This window comes from Nyctibius grandis, chromosome 22 (assembly GCF_013368605.1).
Source record: "Nyctibius grandis isolate bNycGra1 chromosome 22, bNycGra1.pri, whole genome shotgun sequence".
NCBI classification, from domain to species: Eukaryota; Metazoa; Chordata; class Aves; order Nyctibiiformes; family Nyctibiidae; genus Nyctibius; species Nyctibius grandis.
In genome coordinates, this window is record NC_090679.1 from 83373 (window position 1) to 104259 (window position 20887).

Genomic DNA, 20887 nt, shown 5'->3' on the forward strand with positions numbered 1-20887 from the left:
CAAAGCACCATTCCCAGAGATGAGTGAAAAATTGCATGTGAGCAGTGACTGTAGATAAAATCCCCTCTCCTGCTGCTGCTTTCCAAGCAGAGAATTTTGCATTAAAGCTGGCTTTTCTGTTCTCAGAGAACTGATGATTTGCTAAAAATGGTCTTTCAGCTATTCCTAAAATATTGAGAAAATATTAGCATATGGGCAGAATATTCTGTGGGGCTGTGCTGCCTCTTGGCTGTTAAAACCCACAGCTCAGTACCTTTGCTTCTGCACACACCCAGCATGAGACTTGTTAAAGCAAGCAGGGACAGCTGAGCAAACCCAAGAGCCAGCTGAAGGTGCCATCTTCCTCCCCCAGCGTGGGTTTCCCAAAGCCCAGAGGCTGATGGCATAACCCTTTCCCAGCCACGATGCGCAGAACCAGGAGCAAGGCTAGGGCGAGGGAACTTCTCCACCCATGCTGCTGTGGCAGCTGTCGTGCTGACGGGGCACTACAGCAGGCGGCTTCAACCTCAGGCCTTGCGCTCCACCACCCACCCCCCCACTGCACTCTTAGCATACGTTGTAGCAGCTTGTGAACAAAAAGCAGCAATGGGTTAAAACTGTGTTGTAAGGCGGTGCTGGAGCCAAATTTGTAGTTCCTAGCTTTACATAAAAGATTGAGAACAGATGCATGTGCAAATGTGATAAGGCTGTAAATGCATCCAAAAAAAAAGTCCCACTTGTAGGAGACGTGGTGGGAGATTATAGAGCAATGGGCCAAGGACTGTGCTTAGATCCAAGTGGTTGGGTAGAGGCTGTTTCTAAAATGCTTTGGAATTACTGGAATTACTTTAAAGACTGTACGTTGGAGATTTGGGTTTGCTAATCTGTCCACTAAGCAAGGTATTCTTTGGCGAATTGAATTTTTTCGCCGTTCCACTGAGGTCTGAAATGTTGCCTGTATTTTGCAAAAGCAAAAGTCATCGGTACCTACTATGCCCATGGGGTTCTGGTTGGGTCATCTAAGAGATGTGGACAAATCTGTTTGATGTAAAATAACCAGTTTAAGTTAGAACGTTATTTCTGTCTATTTCTTTGTTGCATCTGGCAAAATAAATGCAAACAGGAGTGCTAACAGAACAACGGGGAGTTGCCTGCATGTAGTTCAGGCCACTGTGTTTTGGTCTGAATGGAGTAATTAAAGTTATAGCCAAAAGTGGTGGGGAAAACTGCAGTTATTGGGTTGCATCAGGCACTAGTGGGCACTGAAAATCCTGTCGCTTCTGTTGTTTTTCCTTTTTCCTAGAAGTTGAACTTCATTTCATCCTTAACTCATTGCTATCATTCCTGCTTTTTTTCTGATCCCCCAACAGCCTAAAACAATTACACTCGCGTAGAACAGTGCGTCTCTTTCATTAACCCACTCAGGAAGGCCATAATGATCCAATTACAAAGAAATGTGGAGACAGTAAAAGAACTACCTTCTGGCATGCCTTGAAAGATAACGCAGAATGCTAAACTTTTCAACAAAAAATAAAGGACAATGTTTTAATGTATGTTTTAAAAATGCGAATGTCTTCTAATCAGCTGGCTAGTTCCGTTTGCAGGCTGAGTGTGCCTCAGACAACCAGAACTCAACAGGATGAAAAATGAGGCACTCAAAGCAATTGTCGAAAAGGGAGTTGAGAAAATAATTTTTGAGCTTTGCCAAGGGCAAGATTCAGAGAAAGCTACCCCGACCGTGCTGGGAGGGTCTGTCTTCTATCATGATTTCAGAATTTGACTAGTCTGTGCTACCAGGCTAAGTAACTGCCTTTCACCTCGCTTCTGTCTTCAACTACCTCTGCTAGAGTATGCTCGTTTTCATTGTACATTCGTTTTTGTCCAAGCTAGCCTACAAACTTGTTTCAAACTCATTTTAGAAAGAAAAATTCTTCTCCTGCAATAGGAAGCGCTCTTTGGATATGCACAGTCATATTGCATGCCAAATCCAAGGGGAAGCAGATGAAGGAAAATTAATCCTCATGATCAGAACCACAATGTTCTTTAACATTTAACCTTTATGATATAAATAGGACAACATGTTTTAAGCTTTATTTTTCCTTTAACTGTTGACACTGATCCAGACGAGATCTACTCTATCATTCACAAGCTCAAGGAACTGTATTTTGAATAAAACGCTACTAATTGCTTCCTCGCCTGGAGCTGCCTTTCTGCTTCACCAGAGAGGAAACTGATCCATCTTCCCCGTAGGCTCTCCTAGCTGAGTGAGTGCTGGAATGTAAGTTACAGTCATGTCTTTGGGTATTGAAAAGCAAATCCACCCACATGGGTATGCTTAAGGTGGAATTCAGTATGTTTATTTGTAATAAACAGATTTCCCCATAGCACTTAACATGTTATATTGGCTTCTTAAATACATGCACCTTTAACTCTCTCCCCATTTTCTCTTGAACGTAAGAAAAATACTCACTAAGCAAGAGATTAAATCTGAACTTTACAGGCCACCTAGACTGGTGAATTATTTGTTGTTCATTCTGAATTGCTCTTTCCAGTGTTATTTCTGAATTGCCTCCTTTACAAAGAATCAAGTCTCTAGCTACTTTTAGAAAGGTATCTAAATAGCTCAAGGAACTGGTAACATGGACCCTTCTAGCATCTCATCTTCCCTCAAATTAAACTTGGCACTGACCAAGACAGCAGCAGTTGGTATCACTGCAGCTGGAGGGTTGCTGGCCAGAACTTCAGATGTTACAGCCCTGAGAAGAATAATGGTTTACAGTTCAAACTGGCTAATTCAGAAAAATCACCCAAGAACAGTTTGCATTCAGGTTGTACCAGAGGATCTCTGGAATACAGTAAATACTCAACCTAAAATTTTGATCATTCATGAGAGTATCACAGATAGTTTTAACATACAACTACATTGCAGACTAATGCAGAATTTCCATTATTAGCTATATATGCTAAATTAAAATAATCCTCAAAGTGGCTGTGAAATCACACACCTGACACTTAAATGTATGTTTATTGTATGTAATTACTTGTGGAAAAGAAGTTTTCCCTTGAAACTATCTGTAACCTAGAAAGGTCAAGACATGAGCTGATGTGGAAACTTAGAATGTGAGTCACTAGTTTAGCGGAAGGAAAACTATATCCCTAATATTTTCCCCCTCTGACTGTCTAAATCCACATTGTTTGTGAAAACATAAAAGCAATTTCTGCAAAAGCTGATTTCTACTGTTTAAAGTTTTTCCTTCCTGGTACTTGGTTATATTAATAATTCCATCCCCCAGATCTTTGATCTCACTAGCTGGTTATTTTTTTTTTCTAAGTGCTAGGAGGATTTAAAATCAAGTTGTATAAAATCAAAGTCTGGAGTCAGATTTATAAGTCGTATAAAATAAAGTCTGCATTCAGAATTAGTATTTCTGTAAGAAAAAGAAAGGGGAAGCAGACTTGGAGAAAACCTAATAAAAAAAAGGAAACCAGCTTTACAGGTTGAAATTACAGGTACATGTTACAGGTATAACATACTGTTTCATTTCCTTCTAGTAACTTTAACTTCCTTCATTGTTTACAAAGCAGAAATTGTAATCAGGTTCTTAATTTCAAGAAGAAAAGCCAGGATTATGGAGTCTTCCTTGTCCCCTACCATTACTATAACCACATTAAATGTGGTTATAAAGGACATGTTTAATAAGACAGTTTAAGCCATAACAGAGCTAATTCTCAAGCCTTCCCACGCTAAAGTCATGCTGTTAAGTTTTTCACCCATTTCTTCAACTTTCAATAGTTAAAGGCGAAAACTCACAGTTTAAGGACCAATATTGCCAAACACAAAGCAGATGCTGCTTCACATTATCACAAGGTATTAGATCCTGACACTTGGTATTATACCATGTAACAGGATTCTGGAAGTTATAAGGGTAAGATGAAATACGATTATCAAACAGAAAAACAAAGAAGGCGGATCTTTGCAACTGAAATTGATATGTTAACATCTAAAGAAACAGAATTAGAATTTAAAACCTCTACAGTCAGCTTCTCCTAACCTCTTCACTAAAAAGGCTGGACAGCATTTAAGATCTTTATATTAATTTAACCAAAATGGTACAAAGCAATCAATTTTTATATTTCCAAAATACTTAGTACAAAGTGATCAAGAAAGAAACTATTTCTCCTTTTAAAGCCACGTGACAGGCAACGATCTTTACAAACAAGAGGCTTCAGTAGCTATATCAATTTTTTTTTAACAATTTTTGTTCTATATTAAGTGACACCTGGTGACCATTTCGAGAAGTCAGTTTTACTAAATATATCATGACTTTATGCATGTATTAGTTGGCCAAATGAACCTAGAATTCCAGCCAGTATCAGATCTTTTTCTCTTCCAATAAAGAATTTACAGAGTAGGTGTATGTATTTTATATATACTTATAATTTTATATACATTATGTGTGTATATATATTTGTGACTGTAAATGTATACATACACACATACATAAAATTCCTCTAAGTATTGGACTGAAGAAGTTTTCACCAACTTCTTTGCAAAAAAAAGTCTCTGCCGTTTCTGGCACTTCCTAGACACGTGGAAGGTAAGCAAGTGTGTACAGAGTTGTAAACAAGTATGAAAAAAGTCTTGTGTAGTGGAATGATTTTCACAGTGACTACTGTCCAAGAAAAGAGGCCATGGGATCATCAGGCCTCTGACGTTTCATTCTATAGGCTTCCATTTCCTCTTCTGTTGGCTCCCTGGTTTCATACAGACTGCTGTAATTTCTCTTTCTTTCATCTAACTGCATGACTTCTTTAACGTGGAGAAGACGAGCCTCTTCTGCATTTAGTGCCTGAAATGAAAGCAAAGGAAAAAAAAACCCCACAATGAAAGTTAAGCAAAAGACCCTTATTTTTTTAGTGTTTCACATAAAATGATGGTAAAATGATATTTAGCAAACAAGATACTTTAATCTCTTTCCAATGGTGCCCAAGTCAAGCAAGAAACTTCTTGGCTTTACCTACAATGCAATCATGATCCAGCAAGTACAAAAGCAAATAAGCAAGCATGTGATCTTAGGGGTTTGGGTGTGTGTCTTGTTTTTTTTTGTTTGGTTGGTTGGTTGGTTGTTTTTTTTCTTTTTTTTTCTGGGGGGGGGGGCATGTCGTGGTTTGTTTTTTTTTCAATCAGGGAGCATTTTTTAAATGGTTTTTGAAATACATGTTATTCCATTCCTCAGACTACCACTGTTGCTGCTTCTTGCTATTGAAAAGAAGTTGCATTTATACAATGTTTTGATTAACCATAGTTTAACATTAGTTTCACACTCTGAATACCCAGAGGCAGGCTGCTGTGCTTATGGAAGGGCTGTTCAGCACCAGTCAGCAGATAGCTTAGTGGATGAATTATTGCATCAACTGTGAGACTGAGCCCAAGTCTGGGATAAAAAGTGCTAAGTTAAGCTTTGACAGTGCTTTTCATCTCTCATCTTTCTTCAATACCCCAATCATTGTGTTCTGCAATGCCTTTTACAGATCTACAGCTGTAATAGGTGCCTAGAAAGGAAGTGTTCTAAACCTTCTAAACAAAGTCTCCCAAAACTAAATATTTAGTTCATGTTTGCCTGAGAATAGGGAATGTACTTTAGAACATCTAACAGCATTTCAAATTTGCTTTAGCTCAAAATTAGCATCAAAGAACATACCACAGAATACCACAAGAACTACATTACAGGCTTCATAAAACTGACGTTGTTGTAAAATGTATTTCAAGATCTTTTTGCCACAAAACCACTGAAGAATATAGTGCACCTTTTTAAGTTTTTCTTGCTTCTTTTTCTCTTCACCCTCACTATCTGAATTTGAGCTCTTCTTGTGCTTCTTCTTTTTCTTCTCTTTCTGTTTCTCTTGGTGGATCTGTAAGGTGGAAAACCAGCTACTGTTAAGATTCAACTTGCAAACATTAGTAATGTTCAAGCCTTTAAATCCCCAGCGTCTATTAATGCTATTTGAGAGCTTAGTTTTCAAGAGAGACGTTAATAATCTAATAATGCAGTCTAATAATTTTCAGACTTATTATGACTTACATAATTTTGTAGTTATACGTTATCTTTCCATCTCTTAAAATGCTGAGGAAAAAATATCTGCCTTCCTGAGAAAGGGTAACAACCTACCTCCATCAGTGTTTTGGGTTTTGTCATGTGTTCTTCCTCCCTGGGCTGTTCTTCCAGTAAGCCTGCTTCCGTATTCTATACAATAGACAAGAGAAAGGATACCCATTTACTAAACACATTTGAAAGGGGAAGGACAAAAAAAACCCCCAAAACCCACAACCAACCAAAAAAAAGCAAAAGTCTAAAACTTAGGTACAAAGATGAATGCTTTTTAGCTCTTTTTAAGTGACTAAGTAAGACAGTACTTACAGCAATTTCTTTCCCAGCTTCTCCTGTGCAGTATGAAAGCTTGACAAATGAGTGGCAGCATTTGTAACCCCACTTGCCTTCTTTCCAGTATGAACCCCAAATGCACTGCAAGAGAAGACACCATAGCAGTTATGTCCAGAACGATACCCCTGTAAGAGGCAGGCTGCAATTTATTCCTGAGCTTATAGCCTGATATGTAAACTATTCAAACAATCCAGAAGGGAAAGTTATGAAAAATGCTTTTACAATTTTACATTAGCCTTACAGCTACAGTTTCAAAAAAGGGAAAAGCAACAGGATGTGGTCAACTCTTATTCAAAGTTGAAGGGAAATACAGCAACTTCCCCTTTAGTTTAAGATTGCCATCGCAACTCCTCAAATTCACATCGCAACCATGACAATTTGAAATTCCTCCTTAGTGGAAAAGTGTCACATTTGAGACAGGAGAAATTTATTTATGGTATTAATTATATTGTACCGTATCCTACTGTACCTCATTCCCTTCCAATGGGAAGGAATCTATTTTTTTTATAATTTAACATAAGCTAGGACTTACTGTATGGTTGTTTATCTTTACATCCTCTTCATATTTAGAGCAAGCAATAGCTTTCTCTTGTCCTTTGATGACTGTTCCATGCCTCGAATACTCCACATAATCTTCTGTTTGAGCTAACAGCAGCTCAGCTGGTGGGGCATCTAGATGTTCTTGTCCTCCATACTAAAATGCAAATAGAAATGACATAATAGTTTTGAAAACCCCCACCTTTTATGTAGTTAAGCATACGTTTCAAAAACGTCACCTTCAGTACCTTCTGAAGAAGACACAAAAGAAGTGGATGGAGACAGTTTAATCTTTAGTGAATAGTTAAGAGAGAAATACAGCTCCTCCTATGGCCATTGTGGTGTGTTTTGGTTTGGCGGTGTTTTTTGGGTGTGGTTTCTTTTATTTGGGGTGTTTGTTTTGTTTGGTTGGTTTTTCTTTTTTATGCCTGGAGGATTACAACAGTGATATTCCTCACTCAAAGCAGGAAAACGTTTCAGACCAAACCAAAAGGCTCTGGTATAACCAGAGCAGTACTTCCTGTCCCCCTCCAAACTTCAATCTTCACAAGGCTGGAACCCAAATGGATTATTTAGTTCTTTGTCAGTTGTCCAAGAAACCAGTTGCAAAATGTAAAATAAATATTTATCTAGAAGACTGCACCCAAAACTTGAGTCTGAAAATTCTGCTTTTCATTTTTAAGAGAAAAGAAGTTTAAAAATAATTTTGAGAGACAGTTACTTGGGTACTTTACAAGATACCACTTTTAAAGAGTAAAAGAATTTTTTCAACCATTATTTAAAAAAAAAATTCAAATCTAAATTCCCACTCCTCCTACACCCTGCTGTCATATCTTTCACTGGAGAAATTCTGACAGTTAAGGGAAGAGCTCTCAATAATCCAAAGAAATACCAGCAGATCTTCAAAGGTTCCTATATTAAATAATACAATTAATCCAATTGATAAGATAGTGTGTATAGATACAAAAATCTTTTTATAAATCTAAGCTGCTAAGAACAGCTGATGCATTTTCATATAGCATTAGTAATCTTATTTGCTCCCCAAGACCCAGACTTCAAACTCAACAGAATTCTTGTTAAATAAACCCAAATGTCTATTACCTTCTCTAGGATGCTTTCTTTCTGCTGTGCCTTGAAATCTTCTTTTTTCACTTTGAAGGATTTATAAAGTAGCTCTAATTTTGTAGGGTCCGCTTGAAGATGAACTTCAGAGCCTTTGTCATAAGCCTCCCAAGCAAACACTGTGTACACAAGAGGTTTCACTCAATATTTATTCTAAAACTGACTTATGCATTCAAATTACAATCTTTAATTCTGTAGTAATTTGAAAGAAAGCCTCAATCTAAAAAGATTTATTTCTCTTTTGCAAGAAACAAGCATTGTTAAGTCTTTTAAGTCCATTTCCTTAAAAAAAAAACCAAACCACAAACCCACTTACACTGAGTCTGTGCCATTGAAATGGTATCTCCAGTGTAGCGAACAAAGTTGTCACCTGCGTAACCAACTCTGCAGAAAAGAACAATATGATTCTTAGCATTCAAGTAATGTGATTTCCTTTTAAATACAATCATAGAACACCAACAGGAAAGTAAAAATTCTCCTTTGTGTCCTGAGAGGGAAGAATGGAGGGAGAGGAAGGAGCATTCAACTCAATACATGAATTGAAAGTCTAGGCTTCTCATGGAGCCATCAAAGTATTAGGCAGCAACTCAGAATACTTGATACGTACATTTACATGCAAACATCTTATGACACAGACCTGGAGCTCTGTCTGGGATACCAAGCGCCATGAGTCAAGCTTGGATCTAATTGCACAATAAATATGCATGAATGGTAGGTGACATTCTAGTATAGTGATTCTCAGCTTTTGGATTTGTGAATCTCTCCTCCTGCCCAGACCCAGTGTATTTTACTGAGTTAAAGCCTGGTAACAGCTTTACTGCTCTCAGTTGCCTTTTGCACACCCCTTGAAGAGATTCACAATGAGTACATGAAACACAGGCTGAAAATCAAATAATGCTAACAATCCAATCTCCCACTCTCCTCATCTTCCCAAAGCCACTCTGAAAAATTTACAGTCTGCAAAGCTGTGGCAGAAACACAGATTCAACAAAGGTCAAATTATGACTCTAGAGAGAAGTGAAAGCATCTGCATCTAAAAAGAAGAATTGACTGGCATTATTCTAGCTGGGGGCAAGGAAAGGTGGAAAGAGCATTATTTGCTAGCATTTAGCCACTGCCATTCTATTTCAGGCAGCGAGCTAATCCAATTACTGTACTCTGAATAAATGTTTCTACTCGCAGCCTGTCTGCACTGTAAGTCCACAGCACTACACAGGTCAAGGCAGGGTCACAGCTCAAGTGCTTGACTCAGATTTTAAGTGAGACAGCCTTATGTGCAGCCAAAAGCCAGCCTATGGCATTCTTTAAGTTGTCTATCCAGACAATGCGAAAGCTTTCAGACCTTTTCTATGCAGACTCCATCAATATATGAGGAGCTCTTAGTCCTAATTCAAGCATTTAGTTAGGTACCACGCACGCTCCACGCTAGTCTCCAGTGCTGAATGCCTCCCAACAAACAAGGGATGAAGTTTAAGATTTGGTTACTGAAATACTTTACATAAACATCATTGCTGTTTACAGGTATCACCTCCAGATACAGCAGAGTGTTCTAATCCTTGTACAGATCATTACACTAAATGGTAGTCCACATATCCTTGAAGATTAAGGGCCAGTATTACTAAAATACTGCTTTTATACACTAAAAAAAAAATGTTGCTAAATAAAACAATTTTTTTCCATGTTTACTACTACTTCTATCTGTAACTGACTAGGGATTCACTAGTAAAAGGACATACAGATAGAAGAAAATACAAAACTATTAATCTTATTTTTAAGAGAGTTTTGTTGCATACACAAGCAATGATCCTGTTTTAACTTACTCATCTGGATTCTTGCCCGTATTGGCATATGGATTCTCCCTCATTGCTCTTGTTTTGGGATCATAATAAGCAGAGTTTGGATCTAGATTCCTCAAGTACTAGGGAAAGAAAACAACATACAAGATATTAGATATTTATGATTTTAAAAGAACTGAAGTTACTCCTGTATCCCCCAGCTTAGACGTTTTAAAAAGTTGTATCTGTGTAAAAGGATGACCTTGACAAAGTCATAACATGAGCAGGAATAGAACTGAGAATAGACCTTAACCTCCAAACCCCAAGACCCATATGCAAACTCATTAATTAATGAGCGTACAATTTTTTGAAATTAACTCTCATGAACACAAAAGAACATCTGTAAAGAATTCTTTACTTACTTTTGCTATATCTTCCCGAATACGTAAATTTCGAACTGTGATACGTCTTTTAGAGTCAAAGTTCTGCCCAGGCATGTCAATATCATCTGCATATTTATCTTCATCTTCATCTTCACTGTTATGATCTCTTTCCTGAGGAGAGATGGGAAACTTCTAAATAAAAGAGGACATTCACTCTAGAGACAAGTACGAGAATCGGATTTTAGTGGTTTCATTAAAAATTCTGCAATCCCTGTAGTTAAAAAGCTAGCATCATTTACCTGGGCTTAAGTATGCTGTCATGCTAATCTAAAATTCAACAGTTTTCAGAAATACTCCTGTTAAAGGATTTCCACTTCCTCATATGGAAAACAGTTACAAAAATTAACTGTGATGATATTAAGATAACAGTTATCTTGGGCAAAATATACCACATATTATAAACTAGTTATGTCCTTGCACCTCTAAGGTTTGACAAACCACAGGAATTAAAACAAAACCAAAAACGCCTCTATGAAATCCAACAACCTCTGCCCGAAAGAACAGGCAGCCAGTGCATGAACCCAACATGTAAACCCTTATGCCACCCTTGTTTCACTGTTCCATTAACTACAGGTCCTTTTTTCTGCTCGTGGTGTGATGCAGTGGGTAATCATCTTACTGTCTGTGAATTTGGTTCCTCTTCTCCCCACTGGTGTCTTGGGGAGTTCTGTAGAAAACAAAGAGCACATCAGCAGAGAAGACAAGATAGTGGAAAGAGGAAAGATGGGAGGGATATAAAGAGCGATCAAAGCAGAGCTTGATGCTGGATGCAAAATACAACTTACCTGTGGCACAAAATGCACAAAGACTGCTAGATAACGTTCTAGGAAAGAGCTTATAAGTGCCTCAATTACAGACACACGTTGGAGACCTTTTCACAGTATTCCCAACTAAATTTCCAAGCCTTTGCAAGAACAGCAAATTCTAGAACTGTCACTGTTATTTAAAGCTTGTTATGCCTTTGAACACTAATGGTTTAGACTAGAATATTTCATATCATGCAAATATAACGAAGATTCAACTCTGAAAGCTTAAAAAAATAATTAAGAAGATATGTAATAAGGGCTGCCCAGGGAGGTGGTGGAGTCACCATCTCTGGATGTGTTTAAGAAAAGACTGGACATGGCACTTAGTGCCATGGTCTAGTTGACGGGGTGGTGTCAGGGCAACGGTTGGACTCGATGATCCCAGAGGTCTCTTCCAACCTGGTTGATTCCGTGATTCTGTGTGATTCTGTATGCAAGTATTTAGTTCGGATTGACAGGAATACTGAGCATGAATCAATCAGGAGCCATAATTTAATCTGGAGAAACGTAGCCAGAATTTTTTTAACCTGTTTACCCTCTAGCTTGAGAATACTTGCAGCAATAAAGATGGAAACAACTGTGAGTCCTGGAAGACTGACCAGCAAATTGGCCAGTACTGGCTACGCAAATCAGTCCTGGTTCCTCTCCATCAGAGATAGTTCTTATGTTTCAAACATACTTTTCTTCTTACAGCTCCATTTTATAAGTATACAGAAGCCAACAATATTTGCCTTGTGGTGAAAACAGGCATCAAAAAGAAAATGTTTTCTATCGGGAAGGTCAGTACACTGTAGTTCGTGCTGGGTTGGCGATTAAGTTCACTCTGCCATCTAGTGACAAAATGCAAGGTGACAACCTCCGGAAAATGGAGGCCCAAGCGTATGTAGTCTTGCTTGGTGTTTTCTTTCTTGCCGTGTTGATTAAAAAAAATACTTCTGACCAGTAGCAGTCTCTACTTTTTCCCCATTTTATAAACTTAGAATATTACCATAAATGTCTTTTATAATTAGAATTTTATATCAAAGATTATCAAAAGCATTGTCTATAATCTAAGAGGAGGTTGTAGAAATTAGTGGAAGATGCAAACTCTGCAGAGTTGTAAGACAGAGGGAAATATATATGCTCAGCCTTCAGAGAACCAGAGACACTGCAAATAGTCACAGCAATGACTGAAGAAGAAACAAGTTTGGTTCTAACATAAAGAAAATACTTTCCTATTCCAATTTGTACTAAGCATTACTAAAACAATCCACAGTCACACAATAGTCACTACCTCAACATTAGTCAAACGCAACAATCTTTAAATATGAAAAAGCATTTCAGTACATAAACAAAACTATTACATGGAAAACAGTTTTTTCTGACCAAAAAATCCATGTCATTAATTTTAGCAAGAATAATAATCACACAGATGTTTTGCCCATAAGGGGAAAACAAAGCCACTCGCATTTGAAAGGAGATGCTTCAAATTCTTGAATGTGACACAGAATATGCTAGTGCTAGGAAAATCTTTAAATTGCTGAAGGGCATAAAGAACAATAGCAGACCTCAAATAGAGAATAAAAGCATCAGAAAGCAGAAGTAACCTGTTGCATTTTTATTTGGCCTGAACAAAAATAAATTAGGGTTTAGTTAACTTACCACTTGCTCCAGCTTTCCTGATGCTAACTCCTCCTGAAGCTTCTGGGCTTTCAGTGTACGTTTGGCCTGTGTATCGTGAAAATGCATTTGTGTTAATATTTCTTTTTAATAGCAAGTGTGTAGTAATACTTATCATAAGCATCTATTCTAACTCCTGTCATTTATAATATATTCCGTATTACAAAAAAATGGGGTTTTAATTCTCTGGGTGCTTGTAAAAAATCAGCAGCCTAGAGCTTCTCTCCTCTACTCCTATGCTTTACCACATTGTTTTTTGAGCCTCAAGGAAAGGAAGCTATATATACAGTAACCATTTTACTATTTTATACTTTACTGTTAAATAAAAGAGGTTATTTAGAGGAGCTTGATTGATAGTGTCCATATTCCCAGATAGAAAGTTGCCTGCGACAGCTAGGTGCTGATCTGTACAGAGACAGGTACCAATAGTCCACTGCTCCATCATGGTAACAAAAAGGATTCATAAGTAAAATAACATGAATGAGGTTACAAAATAGATATAGATTTATTGGCTCTAATACAGACAGACAATAAATTCCTTTCTTGCCTGCATTTCAATCTGCATCCTGGGTAATAAATTCTAAGGCTTGTCTATTAAGTAAGCAATCTGGAGAGACACTTCATTTATTGTGCAAACCCATACTCAGTTGCCAGTTCTGATCTGAATTTTCAGTTTAAGCAAAGTTTGCTATTAAACACAGAATCCATCTCACTTTTTCATTATGAATACAGAACAAGGTCTAATATCAACAGTGCACATAACAAACACTCCTCCTCCCAGCCAAGCCAAACACAAGCTTTCCCTAGTAAACCATAGCACATACATACCAAATCAACCTTGGAATACTCCTCTACAATCTTCATGTGTTCTTCTGGGTTATAACCATTCCAACGATCTCGCTTTCCATCATAATCAAATGTCAGTTGAGGCTGCACATGTTCATCTGGTGCAATATTCATGCCTGTATATTTTGCTCCAATTTTCCTGGGTCTCTGAAAGGAAAAAAAATTGTTGGATCAGTCCATCAGACTAAAATATGTTACTCAGATATTGCTTTAAAAATAGTATCAGTTGAGCTCCTCTAAAGCCAGTTAAATTCAGCACTATAAGCCTGTGAATTGTAAATAAATGCAAGTAGTTAATTTCTGTATTTTAAACTAGCGCAACTGACTCCAAATCCCATCAATTTCTAACTCTCTTTTCCACAATTAAGAAAGCAATTAAAACACAGTTTCTGGGGATGGCTTCTAGCTGACAGGGAACAGAAAGACAGGCACAGCAGCACTTGAGTTAAAGCAAATTAACATGAAGAGCTAAACATTTTCACCTATTATTGCAGCGCTTTTCACAAAGAAAATTGAGCAAAACCCTGAACAGTATCATTTTTCCCCTTCATTTATACTACATAACAATTTCTTTACAAATTTTCAAGCCACCTTTCAATACTTGTAGCCTTTTTCAAAATAGCTTTTTCAAAACCAGTAATTTTTATTTTGTCTATGGCTAGCTATTTTTCACTAAGTTTAGAATTCACGTTGTTTTCAAAACCATTAAAACATCAACAAAAGTCAAGTTTACCTCCATGCAGTCTTTCTTTTTGTGTGTCAATGCACCACAGTTCTCGCAGGCTCCTTTACGATACCTAGTTGCTACAGCATGCTAAACAACAAAAAAAAGACAGTGTTGTACAAACTTGTGGCAAGATTCATACAAGTGTTCCCAATCACTAAATAATTTCTGCAATACAACTAAAGTGTGCATGGCTACCCAAACCCAGAGCACATTTTGATTATGACCAAACACCGCAACTTGCCTGCTAAATAAGAATTCCCAGCTCCTGTCTCACTCAAAAACATGGAACCAGAAATTCTTTCCTCATGGAATCAAACCAAATCTTTATTTTATGACAAAAGCATTTTGCATACCTCTTGAACTCCTCGTTTGTACCAATCTCCAGAGGAGCTATACTGTTTCTGCTTCTCTGGCTGAGGTCTTTGATGCTTTAGTGTAGGTCTTTTAGAAGGATCTATGTACCATGGTACTGAGGATATGTACTGAGGGATATGAGGATTGATATCTCTGTAAAAGATGATATGTAATAAATACACGGCATAGGGAAAAAAACCCACAACAACTTAGCCTAACAAATAACTCTCACATTAAAGTTTAGTGCTTTAGGAGTGATAATAAAATAACGAAGTTGTTACAACGCATTGCAAAATAAGCTCTAATTTAACTAGATAAACACAGACTTCCATCAAATACCTTATTCTGTGCAATGTTACTGAGCACAAAAATAGTAACATTTCTCAGAAGCAATAAGCCTTGTAGAAGCAAGCGAGAGGGAACAGATAAGGTACACAGTAAAGTTCCCCAGTACTATGTTTTGGTCACTTTTGAAATACCACTTGTAAGTAGCTGCCTAGATGGGACTTTTTAGCAGCACTGTCAATAGATCACAGTAGATAAACAATGAACCTACATTTTTTTTGAAAATATCTGTTTTCTGAGGATGACTGGAATGTTAAAAGCAAATTCACAAAGTCGAACTATTTATTTCTACGATGACTCACGTAGAAATCATGCATCACCCTCATAGTTATCCTGTAACCACAACAGGAAAAAAGGCATTTTTAACCAATAGCTTTAGAATAACCATAGCTTTAATAAAACTTACTTTCCTTCTTCATCCACTTCAGCAGGTGCATTTCCTAGTTTTCTTTGTTCTTCTAATTCCTTCTTTTTCCTCCAGTCTTCCCTTGTCATCTTCTTTGGTTCCTCCAGGCTAACATCATTTGATCCTCCTGAAGGAGTGGCGTTCATTGCCGTCCCTGATGCCATTTCCTTTCTTCCCCTGTAACAGAAAAAAAGAAGAGTCTTCCAGATCAATACCATTTGACAGCACAGTTCTCCAACGTGGCTTTGTATTATTCAGTTAAACCAGCAATGCTGTATTATGCATTCTTGACATACGCCTTTTCACCAAAACAAGCACGAGTGCTGAAAAAAAATTTATCTTATTAATGTTCCTCTTTTCTAACCGATGTGATACGTGATGGGGACGAACGACAGCAGCTCTGCACTCGGGCACTATCGGGCCTTCCCAGCCCGCGCGGAGAGGGACACGGACTCACCCACTGCTGCTCGGCCGGGCAGAGCCCGCGGACATGCCGGGGCTGTCGGGGGGCCCCATGAGCCCGCCGGGGCCCCGCGCAACGCGCAGGCCTAGGCCTACGCGCACCCCGAAGGCGAGGCAGGACAGAGACTGCGAGGGAGTAGCGCCCCACGAGAGCCCGGGCCCGGCTCGCCAGGACGCGGGTACTTCCGCGGTGCCCAAAGCGGCTGCTCGGCAGCCGCCCCCCGCCCAGGCAGCCGAGCCCCACCGCCCCCCGGACACCCCAACACCGCCCGTAGTTACCAGCTGGGCCGCACCGCTGCCCCACAATGCGCCGCGGCCCCGCTTCGAGCCACGCCCCGTTACGGCTCAGTCCCTGTCCGGGGCGGTGCCACGCCGTCACCATAGTAACGCCGCGCCGGGGCCGGCGGGCGGCTGCAGGCCCACCCCTGCCCGGGCCCGCCCCGCCCCCGAACGGCGGCGCTGCTGAGCCAATCGGCTGCTGAGCGTTGGTCGAAGCAGCCAATGGGCGTTGCGGAGGCGGTTTAAAACCTGCCGGCGGCCGGTGCGCGGCGGTTTTGCTGCCTGAGGCGGGTGTGTGCGGGCCCGTCCGCTCTTTGCGTGGCCCGGAGCGAGCCTGGCCCTCTTCTCCGTGGGCGCTGCTGTCCTGCCTTAGCGCTCAGAGCTGCCGCTGGTTCCTGAGGTGAGCGCTCGGCTGGGTCAGCGTGGCTGGTCGGGGCGGGCTGGGAAGGCGGCTGGTGTTACCTGGGTAAAGGGGGGGTCTCCCCTGAGCGCAGGAGGAGGGGGCTCCTGGAGCTGTGGGCAGAAGGTGCCTTAAACAAGGGAGCTGCTCAGATCTGTGGCTGTAAGTCTTGCTTTAACTTTGTGCTCAAGCTTTTGACTTCAAGCTATACCAATTATAAGCAGCTTTTCCTGCAGACTCCTCTTGACTGAGGAGTCACTTGCCTGCCTATGCAATGGCAGTGGTAAGCTCCAGGTGGGAGCTGCCTGGCTGTTCGTAACAGTGCAAGGGGGGGCTCGGGTGTGTTGTCTCAGATGGGGCTGAAAACCAATAGTGAAGTAATCTATTTGCATAGGGTGTCCTCTAATGGTTTCTCTTTCTGGTGAAAAGATGTCTCTGCCAGTAAAATAACTGACATTACTCTTGGCTGCTTAAGTGCTACAAGTTGAGCTAAGGACTGGATTTCTAAGGGAGGAGATGTACTCTTTTCTTGTACTGAGGAAACAGTTAAACACTACAAAGAAGTGACAAAGCAAACCAAAAGTATTCGATTTCTGTGTAGGATTGCCAGTGAGACCTTGCTACTTTCCCAAAATCATACAAGCTCCTTTGGGACTATGAGCCTATCATGTGCACTAATAATGCCTTCAAATGTAAGGTTCTGTAGCTAAACTACTATGAAATGGTGTGAAGTATGGGTTTGTTCACCCTCTTCTAGGGACCAGCAAGAGGCAGCTGTGTTGTCTTTAATGGGGTTTGTTTAAAAAGTGTTGTGGTGGATGAAATGACAAGAATGATTTCCTATTTTTCCTGTATGGACTTTCCAGAGTGGTCTCATCAACCTGAAGATGGCAACGCTAATCTTTATTGATAAGGAGAATGGTGAAGTTGGTACTACTAAGAATCAGCTAAGACTCCCTTCAGGATCTTGTGCGTATATGCTGCCCTAAGCCAGGAGGGGATCAAATGAAGTGCATAAATCATGTTTTGTTATTCACCGTTTTGAACAGTAATGGTTTTCTATTCTTATATCTACTTATCTAATCAATTCCACTAAGCTCATAATTACCATAAAAATGAAAATAACTCTGTGCTTTTGTCATTGATGGGGCTTATGCTCCTGTGTTATAAATGGTGAAGAACGATTTTTATTACAACTAGTTTTTCAGCACAGGGTTGATATGGTGTAAAAGTTTGCTTTTTTTTTTTTCTCCCCCCTCAGCAAAAGTCTTATCTGAAAGAACACAAGTTAACACTCCACTTCCTAAAAAAACAATCAGTACATCTCCAGCCACGTCTCACTCTGTCAGAAAGGCTCTTGGAAATGTGAATAGAACTGAAGGAGTTGCGAGCAAGATAGAAAAGATAAGACAGAAAAAACAGCCTTGCACTGCAAACAAAGTGAGTACAACACACTTCGGGGGCGGGGGGGGGGGGCAAAAAATGCATAGTATACCTACTGTTGTGGCTTAACCCTGGCAGCCAACTAAGCACCACACAGCTGCTTGCTTACTTCCCCCTCAGTGGGGTGGGGAGAGAATTGGAAGGGTAAAAGTGAGAAAACTCATGCATTGAGATTAAGACGATTTAATAATTAAAAATCTCAATGAACAACAAAACCAGTTTTTCACTACCAACTGACTGATGCCTTGCCAGTCCCTGAGCAATGGCAGCCCTGGCAAACTTCCCCACCAGTTCTCATTGCTGACCATGATGTCATATGGTATAGAATATCCCTTTGCTCCGCTGGGGTCAGCTGTCCTGGCTGTGCCCCCTCCAAACTTCTTGTGCACTCCCAGCCTACTTGCTGGTGGGGTGGGGTGAGAAGCAGAAAAGGCCTTGACGCTGTGTAAGCACTGCTCAGCAATAGATAAAACAGATGTGTGTTATCAACACTGTTTTCATCACGAATCCAAAACATGGCATCATATGAGCTACTAGGAAGAAAAAGAACTCTGTCCTAGCCAAAACCTACATAGGTGCAATGAGTACAACAACTTAGGGGGTACCTAATGGCAAAGAAGTGGCTCTAGAGAAAATAGTCTAAGTAAATGTCTTGTTCACATGTTAAATATCAGGAGTTTAATATTAGGAGTCTAAGTGTTCTAGTGCAATGGTTTGTTGCACTGAATATAGTACTGCACTACATAAACTCAACTGAAGCATTTGCTTGTCTCTGGCTTATTTGTGTTGAAGGTATTAGAATTTAGGCATAACTGAGGATGGTATGGCAGGCATTCTTGTCTGTGGACCTGTATAGCACAGGAAAAGCACTACAAAGGTACTACAATGGGAAACTACAGAAGCTCAGATAATGTGACTTTCTCTTTTTAAGATTACTGAAAAGACTGCTGGATTAGAAAGCTGTGATGCAGAGGCTGAAGAAGACTGGCCAGAAATAGAAAATATGTTTCCTTTTGATCCTCGAGGTAAGAACTATTGGTGTAATTATTAAAATGAACAATCAGGCTCCCATGAGTGTTGACATTGTTCTAAGACTTTGGCCAAGGTATTGTGACAAGCAAGCTAGCATTGCATTTCTTCAGAGTCCTTTCTTAAATATAAGGGTGCTTTCTACTTCTGAAATACCATCTCATTTTTGTTTAAATACTTCTAAGTGCAGTAGCTGTGCTCCAGATATGTAGTAGCCTGAGTCTATTATTATGGTGTCAGGAAACTAGTTCCAAATAACTATGCTATAGCCTCTTAATTCATTAAATGGCAACTAGTAGACCAGTATTCAAAGGAATGCTTAAATACTTAAGCAGTACTGAAAAGCGGGCTTCTCTTAAGAGTGTATGCCAAGATGGTGATTTGTAACTCAGGAAATTCCTACTGCTGTAGGATATAGTAGTTGAAGATGAAACTTCTAAAGCTGTTCATAGAATCTCTGCCATGGGCTGTTCTATCTCAGTCCTTCGAAGTGTGTCCTTAAACAATCCAGTTCACTGTGGAAGTGAGTGTGCAAAAACTTCTGTACCAAAGACTACTCCAGTGTTAGTGAAACGTATGTGCTGTGCTTGATGAAGTTGACTTAGTATAGTGATTGGAAAGAAATTACTAAAATCTCCTGTTTTACATTAGCAGTTATGTTATGCAGCCTAGTCTTTTGATAAATGTTAGTGTATGGGATTCTATGGACATCTAAGGTGTAACTGCAAATAAATACCCCATAAGAGGGGACTGTTGGATTGTGTTATTTTGGACCTGCTCCCACTTCATTTAGTCTAGGAGAATTTGCAGCTTCCCAGGCTACTGCTGCTGTACACTGTTACTAAACTACAGTGTGTCTTTCTCAAACAGACTTTGAGAGTTTCGATCTTCCTGAAGAGCACAAAGTAAGCAATATCAACCTGCATGGTCTTCCCCTCATGATATTTGAAAGGACATATGACAAATGTGTGAACATGGTTCCTTCACCTGTGAAGATCAAAGAGATTTCATGGGAGTCTAGTAAGTGGAAACAGCATGAGTTTCAGTACATATAGTGCTCATTAGTGGTTTGGGAGGGAGGCTAGTTGGCTGCAGTAGTAAACTGCCACTGCTGTTCTAACTACATGAGTAGCAATATCAAATAGCTTTTGGTGTATAGTCAAGCTGAATTTTGTTAACTACTTAACAACAGTTAAGTTCACCCCTACTAGTACAGGAAGTGGTCTCAAAGTGATGTTGCTGAGCAACCTTTGGTAGTGCATTGCTAACTGATCAGTTAGGTGGAATTGATTTATGCAATCAAACAGTATTTCCTGTAGTCATTGAAGAGGCTTATGCTAATCCACTGGGAGCTAGCTTATGTTTGAGAGTATAAATTCTGGGTTTCACGAGAAACTGATTTGCTCTGCTTCTAACTTTCAGACTTGCTACAATCAACTGCTGACTTCCTTGCTACTCTGGATGAGATCATTGACATGCCACCTCCAAATTATGACCTTTAATGCATATTCTGAAGCTTCTATTGAGTTCACATTTTATGTAGTTCTGTATTTTAATAAAGGCTAATCTGACCCGTATAATACTGGGCTTGTCTCTTTTCAGTAGACCCAAGATGTTGGTAGTAAAATAGTGCTTTGAAAAGGAGGCTGTCTGACAAGCGATTAAAGCAGAGCCTGGATAAGCTTCTAAGCAAGACTATAATTCACTGTTGTGAACCATATCCAGTTGTTAGTACCTGCTGATTAGACTATGTGGTCATGATAGGTTAAGAGGCCCTTCTGGCCTCACTATTTATATAACTTTATCCTTTATCCATTAAACATGCCAGGGTT

General features: G+C 39.6%; 2 protein-coding genes across 3 annotated transcripts; one reads left to right on the plus strand and one right to left on the minus strand.

Moving 5' to 3' along the window:
- Positions 1-2314: 2314 nt before the first annotated feature.
- SLU7 (SLU7 homolog, splicing factor) lies at positions 2315-16211 on the minus strand. Of its 2 annotated transcripts, none has more exons than XM_068417203.1 (16): positions 16184-16211; positions 15443-15619; positions 14691-14844; positions 14344-14424; positions 13593-13757; positions 12747-12812; positions 10919-10966; positions 10279-10410; positions 9902-9999; positions 8398-8465; positions 8061-8200; positions 6955-7116; positions 6399-6503; positions 6150-6224; positions 5788-5892; positions 2315-4829 (listed from the first exon to the last, which is right to left on the minus strand). In XM_068417203.1, exons 2-16 carry the CDS (start codon positions 15604-15606, stop codon positions 4650-4652), a joined length of 1743 nt encoding a protein of 580 aa, XP_068273304.1. In that variant the 5' UTR covers positions 15607-15619; positions 16184-16211; the 3' UTR covers positions 2315-4649. The 2 variants fall into 2 exon arrangements, with proteins under 2 accessions (XP_068273304.1, XP_068273303.1); XM_068417202.1 differs by lacking the exon at positions 16184-16211 and adding an exon at positions 15900-16074.
- A 269-nt stretch (positions 16212-16480) lies between these two features.
- PTTG1 (PTTG1 regulator of sister chromatid separation, securin) lies at positions 16481-20621 on the plus strand. Its single transcript, XM_068417279.1, has 6 exons — positions 16481-16583; positions 17450-17552; positions 17845-18023; positions 18958-19051; positions 19926-20075; positions 20478-20621. The coding sequence occupies exons 2-6, from the start codon at positions 17471-17473 to the stop codon at positions 20555-20557; spliced, it is 585 nt and encodes a 194-aa protein (XP_068273380.1). The 5' UTR covers positions 16481-16583; positions 17450-17470; the 3' UTR covers positions 20558-20621.
- Positions 20622-20887: the final 266 nt, after the last annotated feature.

Bases quoted from the DNA above. Each gene is read 5' to 3' on its own strand.
- SLU7 (XM_068417202.1), bottom strand. From the start codon at position 15,958: ATGGGGCCCCCCGACAGCCCCGGCATGTCCGCGGGCTCTGCCCGGCCG. The intron at 10,967-12,746 runs GTAAGTTAACTA...TGTTTTCTACAG, and splicing joins CAGGAAAGCTGGAGCAAGTG to AACTCCCCAAGACACCAGTG. The intron at 6,225-6,398 runs GTAAGTACTGTC...TCTATTGTATAG, and splicing joins AAGCTGGGAAAGAAATTGCT to AATACGGAAGCAGGCTTACT.
- PTTG1 (XM_068417279.1), top strand. From the start codon at position 17,471: ATGGCAACGCTAATCTTTATTGATAAGGAGAATGGTGAAGTTGGTACT. The intron at 18,024-18,957 runs GTGAGTACAACA...TCTCTTTTTAAG, and splicing joins AGCCTTGCACTGCAAACAAA to ATTACTGAAAAGACTGCTGG. The intron at 19,052-19,925 runs GTAAGAACTATT...TTTCTCAAACAG, and splicing joins GTTTCCTTTTGATCCTCGAG to ACTTTGAGAGTTTCGATCTT.